Source organism: Coregonus clupeaformis, chromosome 19, assembly GCF_020615455.1.
Source record: "Coregonus clupeaformis isolate EN_2021a chromosome 19, ASM2061545v1, whole genome shotgun sequence".
Lineage (NCBI taxonomy): Eukaryota > Metazoa > Chordata > Actinopteri > Salmoniformes > Salmonidae > Coregonus > Coregonus clupeaformis.
Genome location: NC_059210.1, coordinates 43,645,823 through 43,665,772, shown reverse-complemented (window position 1 = coordinate 43,665,772; position 19,950 = coordinate 43,645,823). Strand labels below are relative to the sequence as shown.

General features: G+C 43.3%; 1 protein-coding gene across 2 annotated transcripts in view; it reads right to left on the bottom strand.

Moving 5' to 3' along the window:
- The window catches only part of LOC121531950 (semaphorin-3E-like), an 80,986-nt gene that overhangs the window by 35,433 nt on the left and 25,603 nt on the right, over positions 1-19,950 (bottom strand). For both annotated transcript variants that reach the window (XM_041837537.2, XM_041837538.2), the window contains exons 2-4: positions 5,109-5,269; positions 4,315-4,374; positions 3,884-4,003 (exon numbers count right to left, since the gene is read on the bottom strand). In XM_041837537.2, coding sequence (XP_041693471.1) covers positions 3,884-4,003; positions 4,315-4,374; positions 5,109-5,269 — 341 coding nt within the window. The remainder of the gene's footprint in view (positions 1-3,883; positions 4,004-4,314; positions 4,375-5,108; positions 5,270-19,950) is intronic.

Genomic DNA, 19,950 nt, shown 5'->3' with positions numbered 1-19,950 from the left:
CTCTCTCTCTCTCTCTCTCTCTCTCTCTCTCTCTCTCTCTCTCTCTCTCTCTCTCTCTCTCTCTCTCTCTCTCTCTCTCTCTGTTTCTCGCTCCTTTTCTCTCTCAGAGGACAAACTACATTTGAAGAGTTTATTTCCAAAATGCTATATCCACCAATTGTTCAAATTTGGTGGGTTCCACCAGAAATTATTGTAAAATAATTTATTACTGTTCTCAGATTTTCAATTAATAGATTTTAGGTGTATATTAAAATGTGTGTTTCTTTGCAAAACGCTATATATTCATTGTTTAGCTGGAATGGAATGTTCATATACTGTATATTTGACTGAGATATGTGGTTGTCTCACCTAGCTATCTTAAGATGAATGCAGTAACTGTAAGTCGCTCTGGATAAGAGCATCTGCTAAATGACTAAAATGTCAAATGTAAATGCTTTACATACAGATCTCAAATTACTGTATCTCATATTAATGTATTGACTGTATTTTAATTATTAAAAAATACATATTTATGTCACAAATGTATTATTTGTACAGTTCTTTATAAAAAATGTAGTTATTTGTTACATTTGACTGTGTAAAACCTAGCATTACTACTTATTTTTCTGAGATTGAGACAGATATATAGTGTTTGCAAAAAAAAACATATCTGAATTGAAACCATCAAGTGATAGATTTCAAATAAATACATGTCATTGAACAACCCCGTGCCATGATTAGATTATGGAAAAACACACCAATCTCTTTCATAAGTTCTTTAAACAATAAAAGCTAATTTACCAACATTTCTGAAAATTGATATATAGCATTTTGGAAAGAAACTCTTAATTTATGTCACTCCTTGTGTATCTCTGTGTTTCTCTGTCAGGTGAATAAACAAACTCCCCTTCTCTCTCTCTCTGAGGAGACACAAATTGACCACTGGATGTGTTGAGGTATTTACAGATCATTTAGGAAAGACTGCATGTGTCTAAAGAACAGATGACGAGACTGAGCCAAACCAGCAGCATGTCCTTCTAAATGTATTCATACATTTACTAGGTACACCACCCCATTCACGAAAATGGTTTGCTCCATTTGGCCATGGCTTGCTATATAAAGCAGGGAGACAGGCATCCAGTTACTGTTCAATTGAGCTTTAGAATGGGCAAAATGAGTGACCTAAGCGACTTTGAGCGTGGTATGATCGTCGGTGACAGGCGCACCGGTTCCAGTAGCTCAGAAATGGCTTTTCACGCACCATAGTGTCTAGGGTTTACCAAGAGTGGTGCGACAAACAAAAAGCATCCAGTCAGTTGCAGTCCTGTGGGCGAAAACAGCTCGTTGATGAGAGGTCGAAGGGGAATGGCAAAAATCGTGCAAGCTAACAGGTGGGCCACAAACAGGCAAATAAGTGGTGTGCAGAATGACATCTTGGAACTCACAACTCGTTGGTCCTTGTCACGGATGGGCTATTTCAGCAGACGACCACACCGGGTTCCACTCCTATCCATAGCCGTGGGAAGTAGGGGTGCTGAGGGTGCTGCAGCACCCCTTGAAAAATCATGATTCAATAAAAATATTAATAAAATAAAAAACTCACCCCACCCCCTTCACTCCAATTCGCATACCTCCCCAACAGATCCTCAGATGACGCAATCTCTATTGCACTCCACACTGCCCTTTCCCACCTGGACAACAGAAACATCTGTGTGAGAATGCTGTTCATTGACTACAGCTCAGCGTTCAACACCAGAGTGCCCTCCAAGCTCATCAGTAAGCTAAAGACCGTGGGATTAAACACCTCCCTCTGATACTGGATCCTGGACTTCCTGATGGGCCGCCCCCAGGTGGTGAGGGTACACAACAACACATCTGCCACGCTGAACCTCAACACGGGGGCCCCTCAAGGGTGCCCGCTTAGTCCCCTCCTGTACTCCTTGTTCACCCACAACTGTGTGGCCACGCACGACTCCAACACCATCATTAAGTTTGCAGATGACACGACGGTGGTAGGCCTGATCACCGACGACGATGAGACAGCTTGCAGGGAGGAGGTCAGAGATTTTTGCAGTGTGATGCCAGGACAACAACCTCTATTTCAACGTCAGTGGATCAGGTCGAGAGCCTTGGTGCCCACATCACTAAGGAATTATCATGGTCCACACACATTAACACAGTCATGAAGAGGATACGACAACTCCTCTTCCCCCTCAAGAGGCTGAAAAGATTCTGCATGGGACCTCAGATCCTCAAAACGTTCTACAGCTGCACAATTGCGAGCATCTTGACGGGCTGCATCACCGCTTGGTATGGCAACTGCTTGGCATCCGACCACAAGGCGCTACAGAGGGTAGTGAGTACGGCCCAGTACATCACTGGGCCTATCTTCCTGCCATCCAGGACCTTCCTGCCATCCAGGACCTCTGTCAAATACTCCAGCCACCCACATCATACACTGTTCCCTCTGCTACCTCATGGCAAGTGTTACCGATACACCAAGTCTGGAACCAATAGGACCCTGAACAGCTTCTACCCCCAAGCCATAAGATTGCTAAATACTTTGAACAAAAATACAAACGCAACATGTAAAGTGTTGGTCCCATGTTTCATGAGCTGAAATTAAAGATCTCTGAAATTTTCCATAAGCACAAAAAGCTTATATTTCTCAAATGTTGTGTACAAATTTGTTTACATCCCTGTTAGTGAGCATTTTACCTTTGCCAAGATAATCCATCCACCTGACAGGTGTGGCATATCAAGAATCTGATTAAACGGCATGATCATTACACAGGTGCACCTTGTGCTGGGGACAATAAAAGGCCATTCTAAAATGTGCAGTTTTGTCACACAACACAATGCCACAGATGTCTCAAGTTTTCTCTACCATAAGCTGCCTACAACAGCATTTGGCAGTACGTCCAACCTGCCTCACAACCGCAGACCAAGTGTATGGCGTCGTGTGGGCGAGCGGTTTGCTGATGTCTATGTTGTGAACAGAATGCCCCATGGTGGCAGTAGGGTTATGGTATGGGCAGGCATAAGCTATGGACAACGAACACAATTGCATTTTATCAATGGCAATTTGAATGCACAGAGATACCGTGACGAAATCCTGTGGCCCATTGTAAGGCCCATTTTTTAAAAAGGAATCTGTGACCAACAGATGCATATCTGTATTCCCAGTCATGTGAAATCCATAGATTAGGGCCTAATTAATTTATTTCAATTGACTGATTTGCTTGTATGAACTGTAACTCAGTAAAATCTTTGAAATTGTTGCATGTTGCATTTATATTTTTGTTCAGTATAATTAGGTAAATAGTTCACCAATAGCTACCCGGACTATCTGCAATGACCCTTTTTGCGCTCATCACATACACTGCTGTTACTGATTATTATCTATCCTGTTGCCTAGTCACTTTATCCCTACTTAAATGTACGTATCAACCCCAATTACCACGTACCCCTGCACATCGACTTGGTACTGATACCCTGTGTATATGGCCAAGTTATCGTTACTCATTTTGTATTTATTCCTTGTGTTATTCTTTTTCTATTTTTCTCTCTATATATATTTTTCTCTCTGCATTGTTGGGAAAGGCCCTTAAGTAAGCATTTCACTGTTAGTCTACAGCTGTTGTTTACAAAGCATGTGACAAATACAATTTGATTTGATTTTAGTCAGGATTTTGCGTGTGCAAATTTTTTTTCCTGGCACACATTAGGTCTCTTGATACCAATTGAGCAATGTTTCCATGCCCTGAAGAATTCAGGCTGTTCTGGAGGCAAAAGGGGGTCTCACCCGATACTAGATGGGTGAACCCAATAAACTGACCATTGAGTGTATATCAGCCCTATTAGTAACTCCAAGTCAACAATCAACCCTCCCAACCCTGCTCACCTGTCCTGTGTGTCCCACCCTGATTTTGGCACAGTGAGGGTTAAATGCTCCTGTTCCGCAGGCCAACAGGTGGGTGGTGTTATACTGCTGCAGCACCTTGATGTAGTTAGCACACTCTGGCTGTAGGGAGAGAGAGAGAGAACAGAGGGATGGAGGGAGGTAGAGGGGAGTAGGGAGGGAGGGAGGGAGGGAGAGAGGGAGGGAGGGAGGGAGGGAGAGAGGGAGTGAGGGAGTGAGGGAGGGAGTGAGGGAGAGAGGGAGGGAGGGAGGGAGGGAGGGAGGGAGGGAGGGAGGGAGGGAGGGAGGGAGGGACAAGAAGGATGGAGGAATAGAGAGTGATTAGGTACGTATTTGTAGGGTAAACAGTGACAGATAAAATGTTTTAATGAATTACGGAGTGCTACAAATGTAGAATGAGCAGATTATGTTACCTTCTCTCTACCTTTCATCAGACAATCTTCTACCTGCGACACAGAGCTGGCCCAGTCGATCTGTGGAGAAATGACAATACATAAGACACCAACACTCACAGATGCACAATGTACTGTATGTCTGTTTGACTGGTGTGCATCATAACATCTTGTGTTGTGTATGTCCGTTTATGTGAAGAATGAGGAGCAAATGGTCTCCATAACCATCAGTGTCACCCTCAGTGTCTGCCCTAGTAAACATAGTGTCTTTGTAATTGCAAGGGTCAAGTAAGGACACAACAGCATGTTTGTATTGAAAACATTAGCCCCAAATCACTCTCTATCATCATTAAAGATGTTATTACATCAGTGATACAAGAGAACATTTTTTACAATAATAATAATCTACATTACCTTATAATAATGACTCAGTAGGAAATGGACAATAATAATTACATTATTTTCTCTACATTACAGATATGTTCCGTAGTCAGTTATCCTGCCCTTTATGTCATTGTCTAACGTAATTAAACGTAATTAAAGTTAATATTATTAAAGTTAATTATAGTATTAGTAATATGGAGACAATTCCACCTAGGCAATCAAAGGATAAGGGGGCAGTTCGGATTTGAGACTGGGCATATGGCAGTATCTCTTTCCTCTCTGTGTCCAGCTGTGTGCTCTTTATGGAAAGACTCCTTGGTAATATAATGAAGATGCGCAAACACATACACTCTGTTTAGGTAACCTACTGACCTGGAGGGGGAAGAGTTCAAATCCCCTCCACACACGCACAGACAGACAGACAGGCCTACCTCTCTGTGTTGGTGGTTAACTCTCTCCAGGCTGAGGGAGTACAGGGTGTTTTTAGCCCCTACATACAGCCTCTCATGGGCCTCGTCCAACAGCATGGTCTGGGGCTGCAGGGAGGGACCTGGTCCCTGGAACACCCACGTCCTGTTCAACTCCCATAGCTCTGTACAGGGAGAGAGGGGAAGAGAGAGATAGTGGAGAGAGAGAGAGAGAGGGAGAGAGAGAGAGAGGGAGAGAGAGAGACAGAGGGGAGAGAGAGAGAGAGATGACAGAGAGAGAGAGATGAAAGAGAGAGAGAGAGAGAGAGAGAGAGAGAGAGAGAGAGAGAGAGAGAGAGAGAGAGAGAGAGAGAGAGAGAGAGAGAGAGAGAGAGACGGTTTAGCTATTACAAATCTATAGGCCCACTGACACAGCTCTAAAGCCTGTAGGCCCACAGAACAAGCTTTTACATTTACACGACCAGTAGGAAACAGTGGTGCCCACATGATCGAAGGCTTGTAAAATGTGATCTGAAATCTGCACTCAGTGAAATAGCTTCAAGCACTTAAACCAAACATTACGTAAAAGAAGAGCGCCTGTGATGAATGGTAATTTTTTCACTGGCTGTTTAGCATCACCATAACAAATAGCACACCCTAAGGTGCTTTGTCCATCTGTGTGTGTGTGTGTGTGTGTGTGTGTGTGTGTGTGTGTGTGTGTGTGTGTGTGTGTGTGTGTGTGTGTGTGTGTGTGTGTGTGCGTGCGTGCATGTGTGTGTGCATGCATGTCTTTTAAAGCTGAACAATTACCCTGTCATATGGATTCCTAAAAGCTGCCCCAAATTACCCAGAGTCCACTATGAGAGCTCTAACCCCTGTAACCTCAGAGGCTTTGAGAGGAACCCACTGAAATGAAACCCTCTATAAAGCCAAGGATGTGAGTAGGTTGCTATTAAATATTATAGTGATGGGAAGTACATGGAAGATTTTACTCTATGAAGAAAAGGTTAGCCGTTACACAGATGAGTATTAAAACAGAACGTGAATGGCTACTTCATATTCATTAGCAGAGGTAGCACTGGGTTCATATTATGCCGTTTTGCTCATGTCATTCAATCATTTAATTTGAGAACGAATGTAGGCTAATAGCCCCATTGCAGTCACCATGCCTTTTTTATGTGTTCAGGAAGTTACTACAATAATGAGCTCACCTTTCAACAGTATTTACAATGAGGCAGTGTAATATACTGTAAGTCAGATGAATCAGAGACAGATCCTAATGTAATAATGCTAATGTATCTAGTACCAGTGGTGTAAAGTAACTAAGTAAAAATACTTTGAAGTACTACTTAAGTATTTTTGTTGGGGTCTCTGTACTTTACTTTACTATTCATATATATATTTTTTATATACTTTTACTTTCACTCCACTACATTCCTAAAGAAAATATGCACTTTTTACTCCCATACATCTTCCCTGACACCCAAAAGTACTCTTTACATTTTGAATGCTCAGACATGGCAGCAATATGGTCCAATTCACATACTTATCAATATAACGCATTGTCATCCTTACTGCCTCTGATCTGGCAGACTCACTAAACACACATACTGCGTTTGTAAATTATGTCTGAGTGTTGGAGTGTGCCCCTGGCTGTCTGTAAAAATAATAATAATGGGGCTGTCTTGGTTTGCCTAATATAAGGAATTTGATGTGTAGCATTTACTTGAGTCATTTTCAATTAAAGTATCTTTACTTTTACTCAACTTTAAAACCTCTTAAGGATCAGACCCTTTTTTTCAATTTTCGCCTAAAATGACATACCCAAATCTAACTGCCTGTAGCTCATGACCTGAAGCAAGGATATGCATATTCTTGATACAATTTTAAAGGAAACACTTTGACGTTTGTGGAAGTTTTCTATCATCTTTGAAATGAAAGGCCACAATATAATATTGCAGTTTAGGCGCAATTTAGATTAGATGACAGCAGTGCGTTTGCAAAGTTTCAGATCGATCCAGTGAAGCAAATGTGCCAAATTGGTCAATTGATACATTTTCAAGTACATAACTATAGAGAACGACAAAAATGATATGGTAATACAAAATGTAAGTTTACACACTCCCAGGAATGTCATACATTATGGATCATTAGCTTATACACTAACTTTCACACATCTAGATTGCTGGGCGGGGTGGGTGTGGAGCCAGAGACAGCAGGGGTTCAAACTGTAGAACCAAGTTCCTACATTTGAGTATGAACATTTATTGTATCAAACAAAACTATGCTACATTTTATCTCTGGGACCCTTAGGATGACAAATCAGAGCAAGATTACTGAATGTTTTTTTACCTTCAGAGGTGAATGTATCAAACCAGTTGCCGTGATACATTTTTTGTTGTTGTGCACAATCTTCAGACAATAGACTGTATTTTTTCACTGTAATAGCTACTGTAAATTGGACAGTGTAGTTAGATTAACAAGAATGTAAGCTTTCTGCCCATATAAGACATGTCTATGTCCTGGAAAGTTTGCTGTTACTTACAACAGTCATGCTAATCACATTAGCGCACGTTAGCTCAACAGTCTCGTATACGGGACATCGATCCCGTAGAGGATAACAACTGCGTACTTTTTCATGGTTCAACTTTTGTTGTATCATGTGCTATGAACTTGAAGATACAAATCAGGAAGAACACTGGTCATATCCCAAAGCTTCTCCCAGAAGAGCATTGGTAGGAACTCGGATGTAATGTCTGGGAAAGATGTTGTGATTGCTGAATGGGATATTTGATCCTCACAGCCCAGCCTATCAGCTGTCTCGAGGGGAGGAAGTAATTTAATCAGACAGGAAACGGAACTGTTGTCTTTATCTGACCTTGGGTAGCGGCTGCCCTTAGGCACAGATCTAGGATCAGCTTACAGTCCACAAAATCCTAACTTGAACCATTAGGAGAATAATGTAAAACGGGCCTTAGATCAGTGTCTAGGGAGGGGGGGTGGGTGGGGGGGGAGACTTTATCCTTCTGCCTTTATCTCTCTCAGTTTTATTTAGCCTATTTATTTATCTAAAAGAGGAAACGGTGTGTCACTAGACCGTGAGTTTGAGGGTGAAGTTTAATAGTGACTGAACACGTGTCACACACACGCTGGCACAACCACACACACACACGCACACACACATTCACATATTTTCCCTCTAATCAAACCTGTCAGGCCTGCCTTCTATCATGTCTACAGCTCTGGAGCCCGGGTCTGGAGGTGAAGGACCAGAGCCAGGAGCTACAGCCCCAGAGAGGGTAACTTCCTGTGGGCTGTGGTGGGTTGCATGCCCTGGGCCCTGGAGCACGACTGGATGTCCTTGTGGACGATGAGACATAGTCTGGAGTGTGTTAGGAAACCCCCTAAAGCTTCATAGTGTCATGCAGAGCAGTCCAGGACACGGGTGGTTTATATGATCAAATGAGGCTCTCTATTTGTACTCCTCCCTTTCCCAAATTGTAGCTGCCATTTTCTCTTGCAAAGAGGAGAGGAGAATACTCCTGGCTACCATAACCGTCACCTCCCCCTACCTGTCTCCTCAGACATAACTTCTCTGGAGTTATATGTCAAGGTTCAAGTGACTTCAAACACCTACAGGGCTTTCTAAATGCCAGTGTTTCAGGAGGGGAATTCTGTGATTTGTTATTTCAACATCTGTGTGTTTTTAGTAGCATTACATCTGTAGAGACAGTATTAGATGTCTTGGAAGAGACCAATAGATTTAGTTTATTTTTCTGGTTTTAGATCTCTCTGGTAGATTCAGTCTGTTTGTTTTGCTAGCATTAGAGATATGTGTGGTAGAAACAGAGTGAAGGTTTGTTTTAAGAGGTATTAGATCTCTAGGTGCTATTAGGATTGAGATTAGTCTGATTGTTTTGGTAGCATCATTGATCTCAAACAGTGTGTGTGTGTGTGTGTGTGTTTAAGTGATATTAGATCTCTATGGTAAAGACAGAGGGGCTGTGGCAGTGGTGTTATTCCAGCGCCCAGACATGCTTCCTGTAATGATCTAATCCAGGCAGTTACAGCTCTTAAAATGCATGCACTGAGCACACATTAAAGCACACATACCCACACACCTGGACACACACACACACCTGCACGCACACATACACACACATGCACGCAGGCACACGTGGCACCAAACACACATACAGTGCGTGGGGCTCACAAATCAAATCAAATCAAATTGTATTTGTCACATACACGTGTTTAGCAGATGTTATAGCGGGTGTAGCGAAATGCTTGTGCTTCTAGCTCCGACAGTGCAGTAATATCTAACAAGTAATATCTCACAATTTCACAACATATACCCAATACACACAAAACTAGTAAGGAATGGGATTTAAGAATATATACATATATGGACAAGCAATGACAGAGCAGCATGGACTAAGATACAGTAGAATATTATAGAATAGAATGCAGTATATACATATGAGATGAGTAGTGCAAGATATGTAAACATTATTAAAGTGACTAGTGTTCCATTTCTTAAAGTGGCCAGTGATTTCAATAGGCAGCAGCAGCCTCTAATGTGCTAGTGATGGCTATTTAACAGTCTGATGGCCTTGAGATAGAAGCTGTTTTTCATTCTCTCGGTCCCAGCTTTGATGCACCTGTATTGACCTCGCCTTCTGGATGATAGCGGGGTGAACAGGCAGTGGCTCGGGTGGTTGATGTCCTTGATGATCTTTTTGGCCTTCCTGTGACATCGGGTGCTGTATGTGTCTTGGCGGGCGAGTAGTTTGCCCCCGGTAATGCGTTCGGCAGACCGCACCACCCTCTGGAAAGCCCTGCGGTTGTGGGCGGTGCAGTTGCCGTACCAGGCGGTGATACAGCCCGACAGGATGCTCTCAATTGTGCATCTGTAAAAGTTTGTGAGGGTTTTAGGTGCTAAACCAAATGTATTCAGCCTCCTGAGATTGAAGAGGCTCTGTTGCACCTTCTTCACCACACTGTCTACGTGGGTGGACCATTTCAGTTTGTCGGTGATGTGTACGCCAAGCAACTTGAAGCATTCCACCTTCTCCACTGCGGTCCCGTCGATGAGAAATGGGGGGGTGCACCCTCTGCTGTTTCCTGAAGTCCACGATCGTCTCCTTTGTTTTGTTAATGTTAAGTGAGAGGTTATTTTCCTGGTACCACACTCCCAGAGCCCTCACCTCCTCCCTGTAGGCGGTCTCGTCATTGTTGGTAATCAAGCCTACGACTGTTGTGTCGTCTGCAAACTTGATGATTGAGTTGAAGGCGTGCTTGGCCACGCAGTCATGGGTGAACAGGGAGTACAGGAGGGGGCTGAGCACGCACCCATGTGGGGCCCCAGTGTTGAGGATCAGCGAAGTGGAGATGTTGTTTCCTACCTTCACCACCTGGGGGCGGCCCGTCAGGAAGTCCAGGACCCAGTTGCACAGGGCAGGGTTCAGATCCAGGGCCTCAAGCTTAATGATGAGCTTGGAGGGTACTATGGTGTTGAATGCTGAGCTATAGTCAATGAACAGCATTCTTACATAGGTATTCCTCTTGTCCAGATGGGATAGGGCAGTGTGCAGTGTGATGGCGATTGCATCGTCTGTGGATCTATTGGGGCGGTATGCAAATTGGAGTGGGTCTAGGGTGACAGGTAAGGTAGAGGTGATATGATCCTTGACTAGTCTCTCAAAGCACTTCATGATAACAGAGGTGAGTGCTACAGGGCGATAGTCATTTAGTTCAGTTATCTTTACTTTCTTGGGTACAGGAACAATGGTGGCCATCTTGAAGCATGTGGGAACTGCAGACTGGGAAAGGGAGAGATTGAATATGTCCATAAACACACCATCCAGCTGGTCTGCGCATGCTCTGAGGACGCGGCTAGGGATGCCGTCTGGGCCGGCAGCCTTGCGAGGGTTAACATGCTTAAATGTCTTAATCACGTCGGCCATGGAGAAGGAGAGGCCACAGTCCTTGGCAGTGGGCCTCGTCAGTGGCACTGTGTTATCCTCAAAGCGGGCAAAGAAGGTGTTTAGCTTGTCTGGATGCGAGACATCTGTGTTGGCGACGTGGCTGGTTTTCCTTTTGTAGTCCGTGATTGTCTGTAGACCCTGCCACATACGTCTCGTGTCTGAGCCATTGAATTGCAACTCCACTTTGTCTCTATACTGATGTTTTGCCAGTTTAACTGCATTGCAGAGTGAGTAGCTACACTGTTTGTATTCTGCCATATTCCCAGTCACCTTGCCATGGTTGAATGCGTCGGTTCGCGCTTTCAGATTTGCGCGAATGCTGCCATCTATCCACGGTTTCTGGTTAGGGTAGGTTTTAATAGTCACAGTGGGCACAACATCACCTATACGCTTCCTGATAAACTCAGTCACCGTTTCAGTGTATTCGTTACCCGGAACACATCCCAGTCCGCTTGATCAAAACAATCTTGAAGCGTGGATTCCAATTGGTCAGACCAGCGTTGAATAGTCCTTAGCACGGGTACTTCCTGTTTGAGTTTCTGCCTATAGGAAGGGAGAAGCAAAATGGAGTCGTGGTCAGATTTGCCGAAAGGAGGGCGGGGGAGGGCCTTATAACGTCCCGGAAGTTCAAATAGCAATGGTCGAGGATTTTAGCAGCGTGAGTACAACAGTCGACATGTTGATAGAACTTCGGCAGCCTAGTCCTCAAATTTGCTTTGTTAAAATCCCCGGCTACAATAAATGCAGCCTCAGGATATGTGGTTTCCAGTTTGCATAATGTCCAGTGAAGTTCTTTGAGGGCCGTCGTGGTATCGGCTTGAGGGGGGATAGAAAATTCACCGAAGAAAATTCTCTTGGGAGATAAAACGGTCAGCATTTCATTGTGAGATATTCTAGGTCGGGTGAACAGAAGGACTCGAGTTCCTCAATGTTACTACAATTACACCATGAGTCGTTAATCATGAAACACACACCTCCGCCCTTCTGCGTCCCGGAGAGATATTTATTCCTGTCTGCGCGATGAACTGAGAACCCATCTGGCTGGACCGATTCCGACAGAATATCACAAGAGAGCCATGTTTCCGTGAAACAGAGGATGCTACAGGCCTTGATGTCTCTCTGGAAGGAAATCCTTGCCCGTAGTTCATCGAGCTTGTTAACCAAAGACTGAACATTAGCGAGTAGAATACTTGGAAGCGGTGGGTGGTGTGCGCGCCTACTAAGTCGAACCAGCAGGCCGCTCCGAGTGCCTCTCCTCCGCCGGCGATGTATTGGGTCAGCCGCTGTAATCAGTTCAGTTGCCCTGGGGAGAGCAAACAAAGGATCTGCTTCGGGAAAGTCGTATTCTTGGTCGTAATGCTGGTGAGTTACCGCCGATCTGATATCCAATAGTTTTTCCCGGCTGTATGTAATGATGCAAAACACTTTCTGAGCTAATAATGTAAATAATAATACATAAAAAAAACAAAATACTGCAAAGATTCCTAAGAGCTAGTCGGGAGGCAGCCATCTTCGTCGGCGACAGGTCCCTGATCACACATATGTGGGGCGCGCTCACACACACACACACCTCCAGATGTAACACACTATGGAATGTGTAATGCTTCAGCTGACAATAACAACGACAGACCTGTAGTGGAGCAGGACAGAGCTTGTCATCCACTGAGGGAATTAATGGGAACTCTGCAGATAAGTTAACACATAGCTGGACCAAAAGCCCTTCATATTGATAACAGTGTATATGGTAATGATGATAAGGATAAAGGTGACAAATTCTAATAACAAAAATGATAATGGTGATGAATCATGATGATAATGAAATGACAGGACTTGACTTGAGTGAATTAAATATGAAGAGTTTATTTCCAAAACAATATATCCACCGATTTTTCACATTTGGGTTTTTCATCAGAAATGATGGTTTATGGGTACCTTCATGTGTGTCTAAAATATAACAGATTTTTGATTCATAGATTTTAAATGTGTATGCTACAGTGAGGGAAAAAAGCATTTGATCCCCTGCTGATTTGCCCACTGACAAAGAAATTAACAGTCTATAATTTTAATGTTAGGTTTATTTGAACAGTGAGAGACAGAATAACAACAAAACAATCCAGAAAAACGCATGTCAAAAATGTTATAAATTGATTTGCATTTTAATGAGGGAAATAAGTATTTGACCCCTCTGCAAAACATGACAGTACTTGCTGGCAAAACCCTTGTTGGCAATCACAGAGGTCAGACGTTTCTTGTAGTTGGCCACCAGTTTTGCACACATCTCAGGAGGGATTTTGTCCCACTCCTCTTTGCAGATCTTCTCCAAGTCATTAAGGTTTCGAGGCTGACGTTTGGCAACTCGACCTTCAGCTCCCTCCACAGATTTTCTATGGGATTAAGGTCTGGAGACTGGCTAGGACACTCCAGGACCTTAATGTGCTTCTTCTTGAGCCACTCCTTTGTTGCCTTGGCCGTGTGTTTTGGGTCATTGTCATGCTGGAATACCCATTTACGACCCATTTTCAATGCCCCGGCTGAGGGAAGGAGGTTCTATCGTATCTGAAGATTATGCCTTTGTTAAATGTTTTTCATGACGAAATGGAATGTTGGTTGTTCAGGCCAGAGGGGGGATGTTTTATGATGTTATTTGAAATGTGCCGCTTGGAGGGTGACGCCCGAGGGGAGACTGGTGATTGGCCAGAAGAGGGGGTAACCCTTATTTTGGTATTGTCTATATAAGAAGGGTTTTAGACAATAAACCCCAGAGCGGTTATTATAATTCGAGGCAACTGCTCTCCAGACAACGCGTGTCTGTAATTTATGCTGTAACCTCGTGGTATGAATAAAAACTTCTGACACGATGCAGCATAGATGGACTCTTTTGTTGACAGCAATGATGACCACCATTCATCATATACTACATAATGGCGAGCTTGCCAGGAGGGGATGATGCAATCCTTCTTTGCTGCATTTGGAGTCGCCAGGCTAACTCAAGCTGACTTTGGTCTGGAGTCATGACCCGACTAGATACAGCTAAGTTGTTGGTTTTGTTACTGCTTATGTACACTGGAGGAGTGTACCCTTACGACCGTGTTTCGGGTGGCGTTGTTGCTGGTCGACTGGAGTCTGCTAAAATGTGATTTCATTGGTAACTATAGACAATGATAATTAGAGTGGAAAGTGTATATTTCATTGGTAACGGGTGACAATGGATTGGTAGAGAATAAATGTTGGAAGATGTCTGCATAGTTAGAGCACCGTGAATCTGGAAAAGACCTCGAGGCGAGGCGATTCTTTAGGAATGGGCCATAAAATCCTTGCAACGCGTTAGGTGGTGGAAGGTTAATTCTGGGAATTATTAAGCTGGACGAATTATATGCATGTTATATACTCATCGTATGGTTGACGAACTATAATGCATGGGGTAACCTCTCTATGATTATCCAGAACTTACGGCAACAAAAAAAGTTAGACGGAGATAATTGCGATGATGATGATTTGGCCGCGGTGCGGGTGTTCATTTGTATAGCTAGTAGGCCGCAGTTGGCTGGAGGCTGAAGCTAATGCTTGATTGTTTCATGCTACATGGTACATCGTGGCTAGAGGCTAAAGGCTAATTGTGTTGCGTGATGCATGCTAACGGATATCCTTAGAGATTCCATTGCGATGGATTAAAGTCTCTTAAACTTGTCACTGTCTGTAAGTCAGGTTGTATGTTTTGTGAGCGCTGTTAAATGTTGTTTGACTAGGAGGGGAACGAAAGGTACAGCTGGACTGTTATCCATTTAGTGGAGGTGAAAACGGGTTTTTGAATGGATGTGCGCATGCGTTTAATTTTGCGACACTACACTACAGAAAGGGGAGTTTATGGTACGAGATTAGGGAACGTTTTGTTTTACGGCACTAAACGACACCACGAGGGGATGCTAAAACTCAAGCATGAGGTTAAATGATATTTGCGCATGCGTGGATTCTGCAAAACAACACATTGGTTAAACTGCAGGGGGAGACAGAGCAACACAGACGACGGAACAAATACGCATAAAGAGATTTTAACACGAATCTTATAAGTTTAAACGGCGGTGGGTTAAGATGAAACTTGTTTTGGGACCTATTGAATTTATAAATTAAATATATGATAACGGATTATAATAGATTGAATTAAATAATTAAATGACGGATTAAAATCAAAATGTTTGTGAGCGATCTATTTAGTTCTGAGTTTAGTCTTAGAGTGAATAATGTAGAACGAATGAATATTGAATGGTTGGAAATACTCAGTGATTGCATTAACTGCTGAAATCTGTGTGTTTCTATGTTTTTGTGAAATATGAGAGGAACATGGAACGAGAGGAGAGAGAGAGAAGGGGCTGACGTGTGCGTCACGAACAAGGTGTGACGAGGCAGACGAGAGGATCGGATCAGGCTAGTACACAAAATCATCCTAACAGAATATGTGATGTTATGACAATTTTACATAGGCTTGGCAAATACTATTTCATTAAAAATTGTATTTTGGTGGCTCTGTGTATCACTGGGGTTTGATTACAGATGTGTTGGGAATCAAGGATGGATTGAGGATTGTTCTGTAAATTTAAGATAATTAGAGCTAATAGAGCAAGGGGTTATGGGAATTGGAGTATTGGAGGGTTGTAAGGTTAGAAGGCTTTGTTTATGGGTATTTTAGTCTGAAGATGACTAACTTGCATTTACTTGCAGTTGATGGGTTGTGGTAAGATAGCTAACACTAATTGATATTGGTGACATAGGAATAGGAATTGGGGTTAATTATTCAGGATTGTTAATGGATTTGTTTAGGTTATATTAAGAATTACAGGGGGGAAGCCTATATAACTTATATAGTCTAAAATAGGATAGTTCACAATAAAGGAATAGAAAGGCTTGTTACAATGGGGAAAAAGATATCAGGACTATGAAAGTCATTACACGGGTTGAAATAGTGGTAATCCTTTAATTAAAGTGTTGCTAGGGTATCCGGCAAGTGAAACAAAAGTTGCCCTTCATTCTCAAACAGAAATTGATAAAATATTCCAGCGATAAGATAGGCTAAAAAGTAGAGCTTAGGGATGTTTATTCTCAGCTTACAATGATCATCTAGGAGTGATTATTGCATCAGAAATTAAGATGAACAAATAATAGATAGGGTACCAGCAGAAACAACGATGAAGATGAATCCAGAAGACGGAAGAAAATGAGAGGTCTGGAACGTGAAGGAGAAGAGGATGATGAAGATGAGAGTGATTGAGAGAGGTCATGGGTGGATATGACTCTGTGATCAGAAGGAAGTTGGCAAGAGAGAAACGAAGAAGGGTACACGAGATTTGATCTCTGATGGAAGTTGAAGATGAAGAAAGCGATGAAGATTTGGAGATTAAAGGTGCTTTATTTTCAAGAGGAGTTTGTCCTACAAGGACTGGCACAGAAGAAAAGTAAGAAGATGATGGAAGATGATATTTCGAGGACAGAACTTAGAACTAAGGTTGAAGAATACTGATATGTCAACGACGAGAAGGAACAGGACCAAGAAAACTGCTGAGAGAATCCCAAGAACAGGAGAAAACAACAGAGGAAGATGAAGGAGCAAGTGAAGATCACCTGTTCTAGAGAAGATCCGGAAGGGGGGTGCATTGCTGAGAGCCTCGATTAGAGGAGAAGAGAAAATAGCTAACAGTTGAAACAACCGGCCATTAGAAGTGATAGTGAATAAGGGAAAAACTTATTTGGGTTTAGGCCTAAAGAGGTTAAACATCTCACTATGTAAAATTAATTAGGGTAGGATAGGGGTTTGATGTAGTAAAACAGTTTAATTACTCTTAGGGAATCAATTGAGCTCTGCTATAAAAGTCAAAGAGGAAGTAAAAGAGACATACTAATATTAGGACAATATACCTATGGCATTGTTGGGAAAGAGATGCATGGTGTAAATTGAAGCGTACAATAAGATGTACACTAGACGACTGACTGTCTGGTAGAATATTTTAAAAAGTAGGGTTTTTGGGAATCATTTGCTTAAAAGATAATATCATAGGAAGGATGATAATCTATTAGATTGCCTGTTAGACAATCTGTCTGGGAAAATAAACTTAATAGGGTGACTGTTATTCTGGGTTACATTCTTACATTAAGGGATTTCAGGCTAGGCTAAAAGGTGGTTAGTCGTTTTGCCAAGTCTGTGTGTAATGAGTCAGAAGCAGGTGGGGAACTTTCCCAATCACATATTCTACAAATTTGGTGGTAAGAGATTTTGTCAATAAGTCAGGGGAAAAGGTTTTAAATGTTATGAGAGAAAAGATTAGATTAAAATAAGTTAGGGGTAGGCTAGGTTGAAGGGACTCTAAGACAGTAAGCTAAGTTTCAAAGTTAGTAGTAGAAAGAGAGAGAGAGAACAGTGATGAAGGACATTTTAAAGTTTAGTGGGAAGATATGGTAGGAGTTTAGATCTGTTAGGAGTCGAGGCATGGATAAGAGAAGATTGAGGGTGATTGAGTATCTATAGTTACAGTTTCCAGCAGGAAGATCAAGGTAATTATAGGGGTATTTTGTGTAATCAAAAGTTTGAAAGTCAGGGATTTAGAGAAAGGACTGAGATTTGGGGAAAAAGTGACACTAGTGGTGATAGATGGAAGGACAAGCAAAGACAACTTTTATATTGGGGGAAAAACTAGGAGTAACTAAGGACATTCACACTTCAGTCTATTATAACAACAGTGAGAAGCAAGTTAACTCTTTCAACATTGATAGGTATTAAAGTCATAAATATATCGCATTTGATTATAAGGGAACCAATACAGCACCAATTTTAGGGGGAAAAATACTTATTAGGGTTTAGGATGGGGACGTTTCTCCCATATGGAGAGATAATTATGGAGAATAAGTATTGTTATCAGGACCAGGAGTAAAAGGAGGTATAGTTTAGAAGAGGGTTAGGAGTGACTGTTCACTTATGTTGCGTAATGTTACAGAGAAAGGTCAGGGAGAATATATGTGTACTTATTTAGGGCAAGCATTAGAATTTGTTCCGGTTAGGAATTATTGGTTAAAGGGCTATGTAATTCATAAAGTAACGCTTATAATGGAAGATTTGAAGTCTGTAGAAGTTTCCACAGTCACAGAGGGAGTTAAGGGATAAGTTTATTACAGTAGTCACTCCAACAGTGAATAATACACATGGGATATGGGTAGCTTTTCCACTAGAAGGAATTAAGGGTTTTAATTCATCAACTAAATCAACGACGGTAATGGTAACTTTGGAAAGAAATTAATGACTCAGGAGTTTATGTTACGGATGGAGAGGGCTGTCAATGATAGTACGAATAGGATTAAAATAGGAGAGCAGATAGAAACAATATAGATTAATCTGAAATGGAGAATATAGATTCATCATGGAAGCTGCAGGATGGGGTCTTTTGATTTTGATGACAGAGGGGGGGGGTATCTGATCAGTACTGCTCGTTCCTCTGTTGTGAAAATTAGAGATAGATTAACTCATTCTGTAAGGTCAGTGAGGAATCTTGAGGGTTGATGTCTGTTGGGGGTGCCAGCCCAAGACGTGTTAGACGGTCGCGCGGCCTCTGTCAGGTATGGGTTAGAGTTATGCTGTCACGGTCGTCTATACAGGGAGCAGACCAATACGCAGCGCGTTGAGTGAACATGATGACTTTAATTGATAAAGCACGTAAATACAAAACAAAAGACGATAGTGAAGTCCAACAGTGACTATGACTGAAACGGAACAAAAACCCACAAACACACAGTGAAACCACAACAGTTTAAATATGGCTCCCAATCAGAGATAACGAGCCGACAGCTGTCACTCGTTACCTCCGATTGGGAGTCACATGAATAATCAAGAACCACCACAACATAGAAATGCACAACTAGAAATCCCAACATAGAAATACACCCAAATGAAAATGAACAACCCTGGCTCCATAAATCAGAGTCCCTGGAGCCAGAGTGTCACAGTACCCCCCCCTAAAGGTGCGAACTCCGGGCGCACCAGCATACAGTCTAGGGGAGGGTCTGGGTGGGCGTCTGTCCATGGTGGCGGCTCTGGCACTGGTCGTGGTCCCCACCCCACCATAGTCACTACCCGCTTACGTAGCCTCCTCCAAATGACCACCCTCCAATATAACCCCACTGGATTAAGGGGCAGCACCGGACTAAGAGGCAGCACCGGACTAAGGGGCAACACCGGACTAAGGGACAGCACCAGGAGAAGGGGCAGCACCAGGATAAGGGGCAGCACCAGACTAAGGGGCAGCACCAGACTAAGGGGCAGCACCAGACTAAGGGGCAGCACCGGACTAAGGGGCAGCACCGGACTAAGGGGCAGCACCAGGATAAGGGGCAGCACCAGGATAAGGGGCAGCACCAGGATAAGGGACAGCACAGGGCTAAGGGGCAGTACCGGACTAAATGGCGGATCCTGGCTGGCTGGCTCTGGCAGATCCTGGCTGGCTGGCGGATCCTGGCTGGACGGCTCTGGCGGATCCTGGCTGGACGGCTCTGGCGGATCCTGGCTGGACGGCTCTGGCGGATCCTGGCTGGACGGCTCTGGCGGATCCTGGCTGGACAGCTCTGGCGGATCCTGGCTGGACGGCTCATGGCTGGCTGACGGATCTGGCTGCTCATGGCTGGCTGACGGATCTGGCTGCTCATGGCTGGCTGACGGATCTGGCTGCTCATGGCTGGCGGAAGGCTCTGGCTGCTCATGGCTGGCTGACGGATCTGGCTGCTCATAGCTGGTGGAAGGCTCTGGCTGATCCTGTCTGGCGGAATGCTCTGGCTGATCCTGTCTGGCGGAAGGCTCTGGCTGATCCCGTCTGGCAGACGGCTCTGGCTGATCCTGTCTGGCGGAA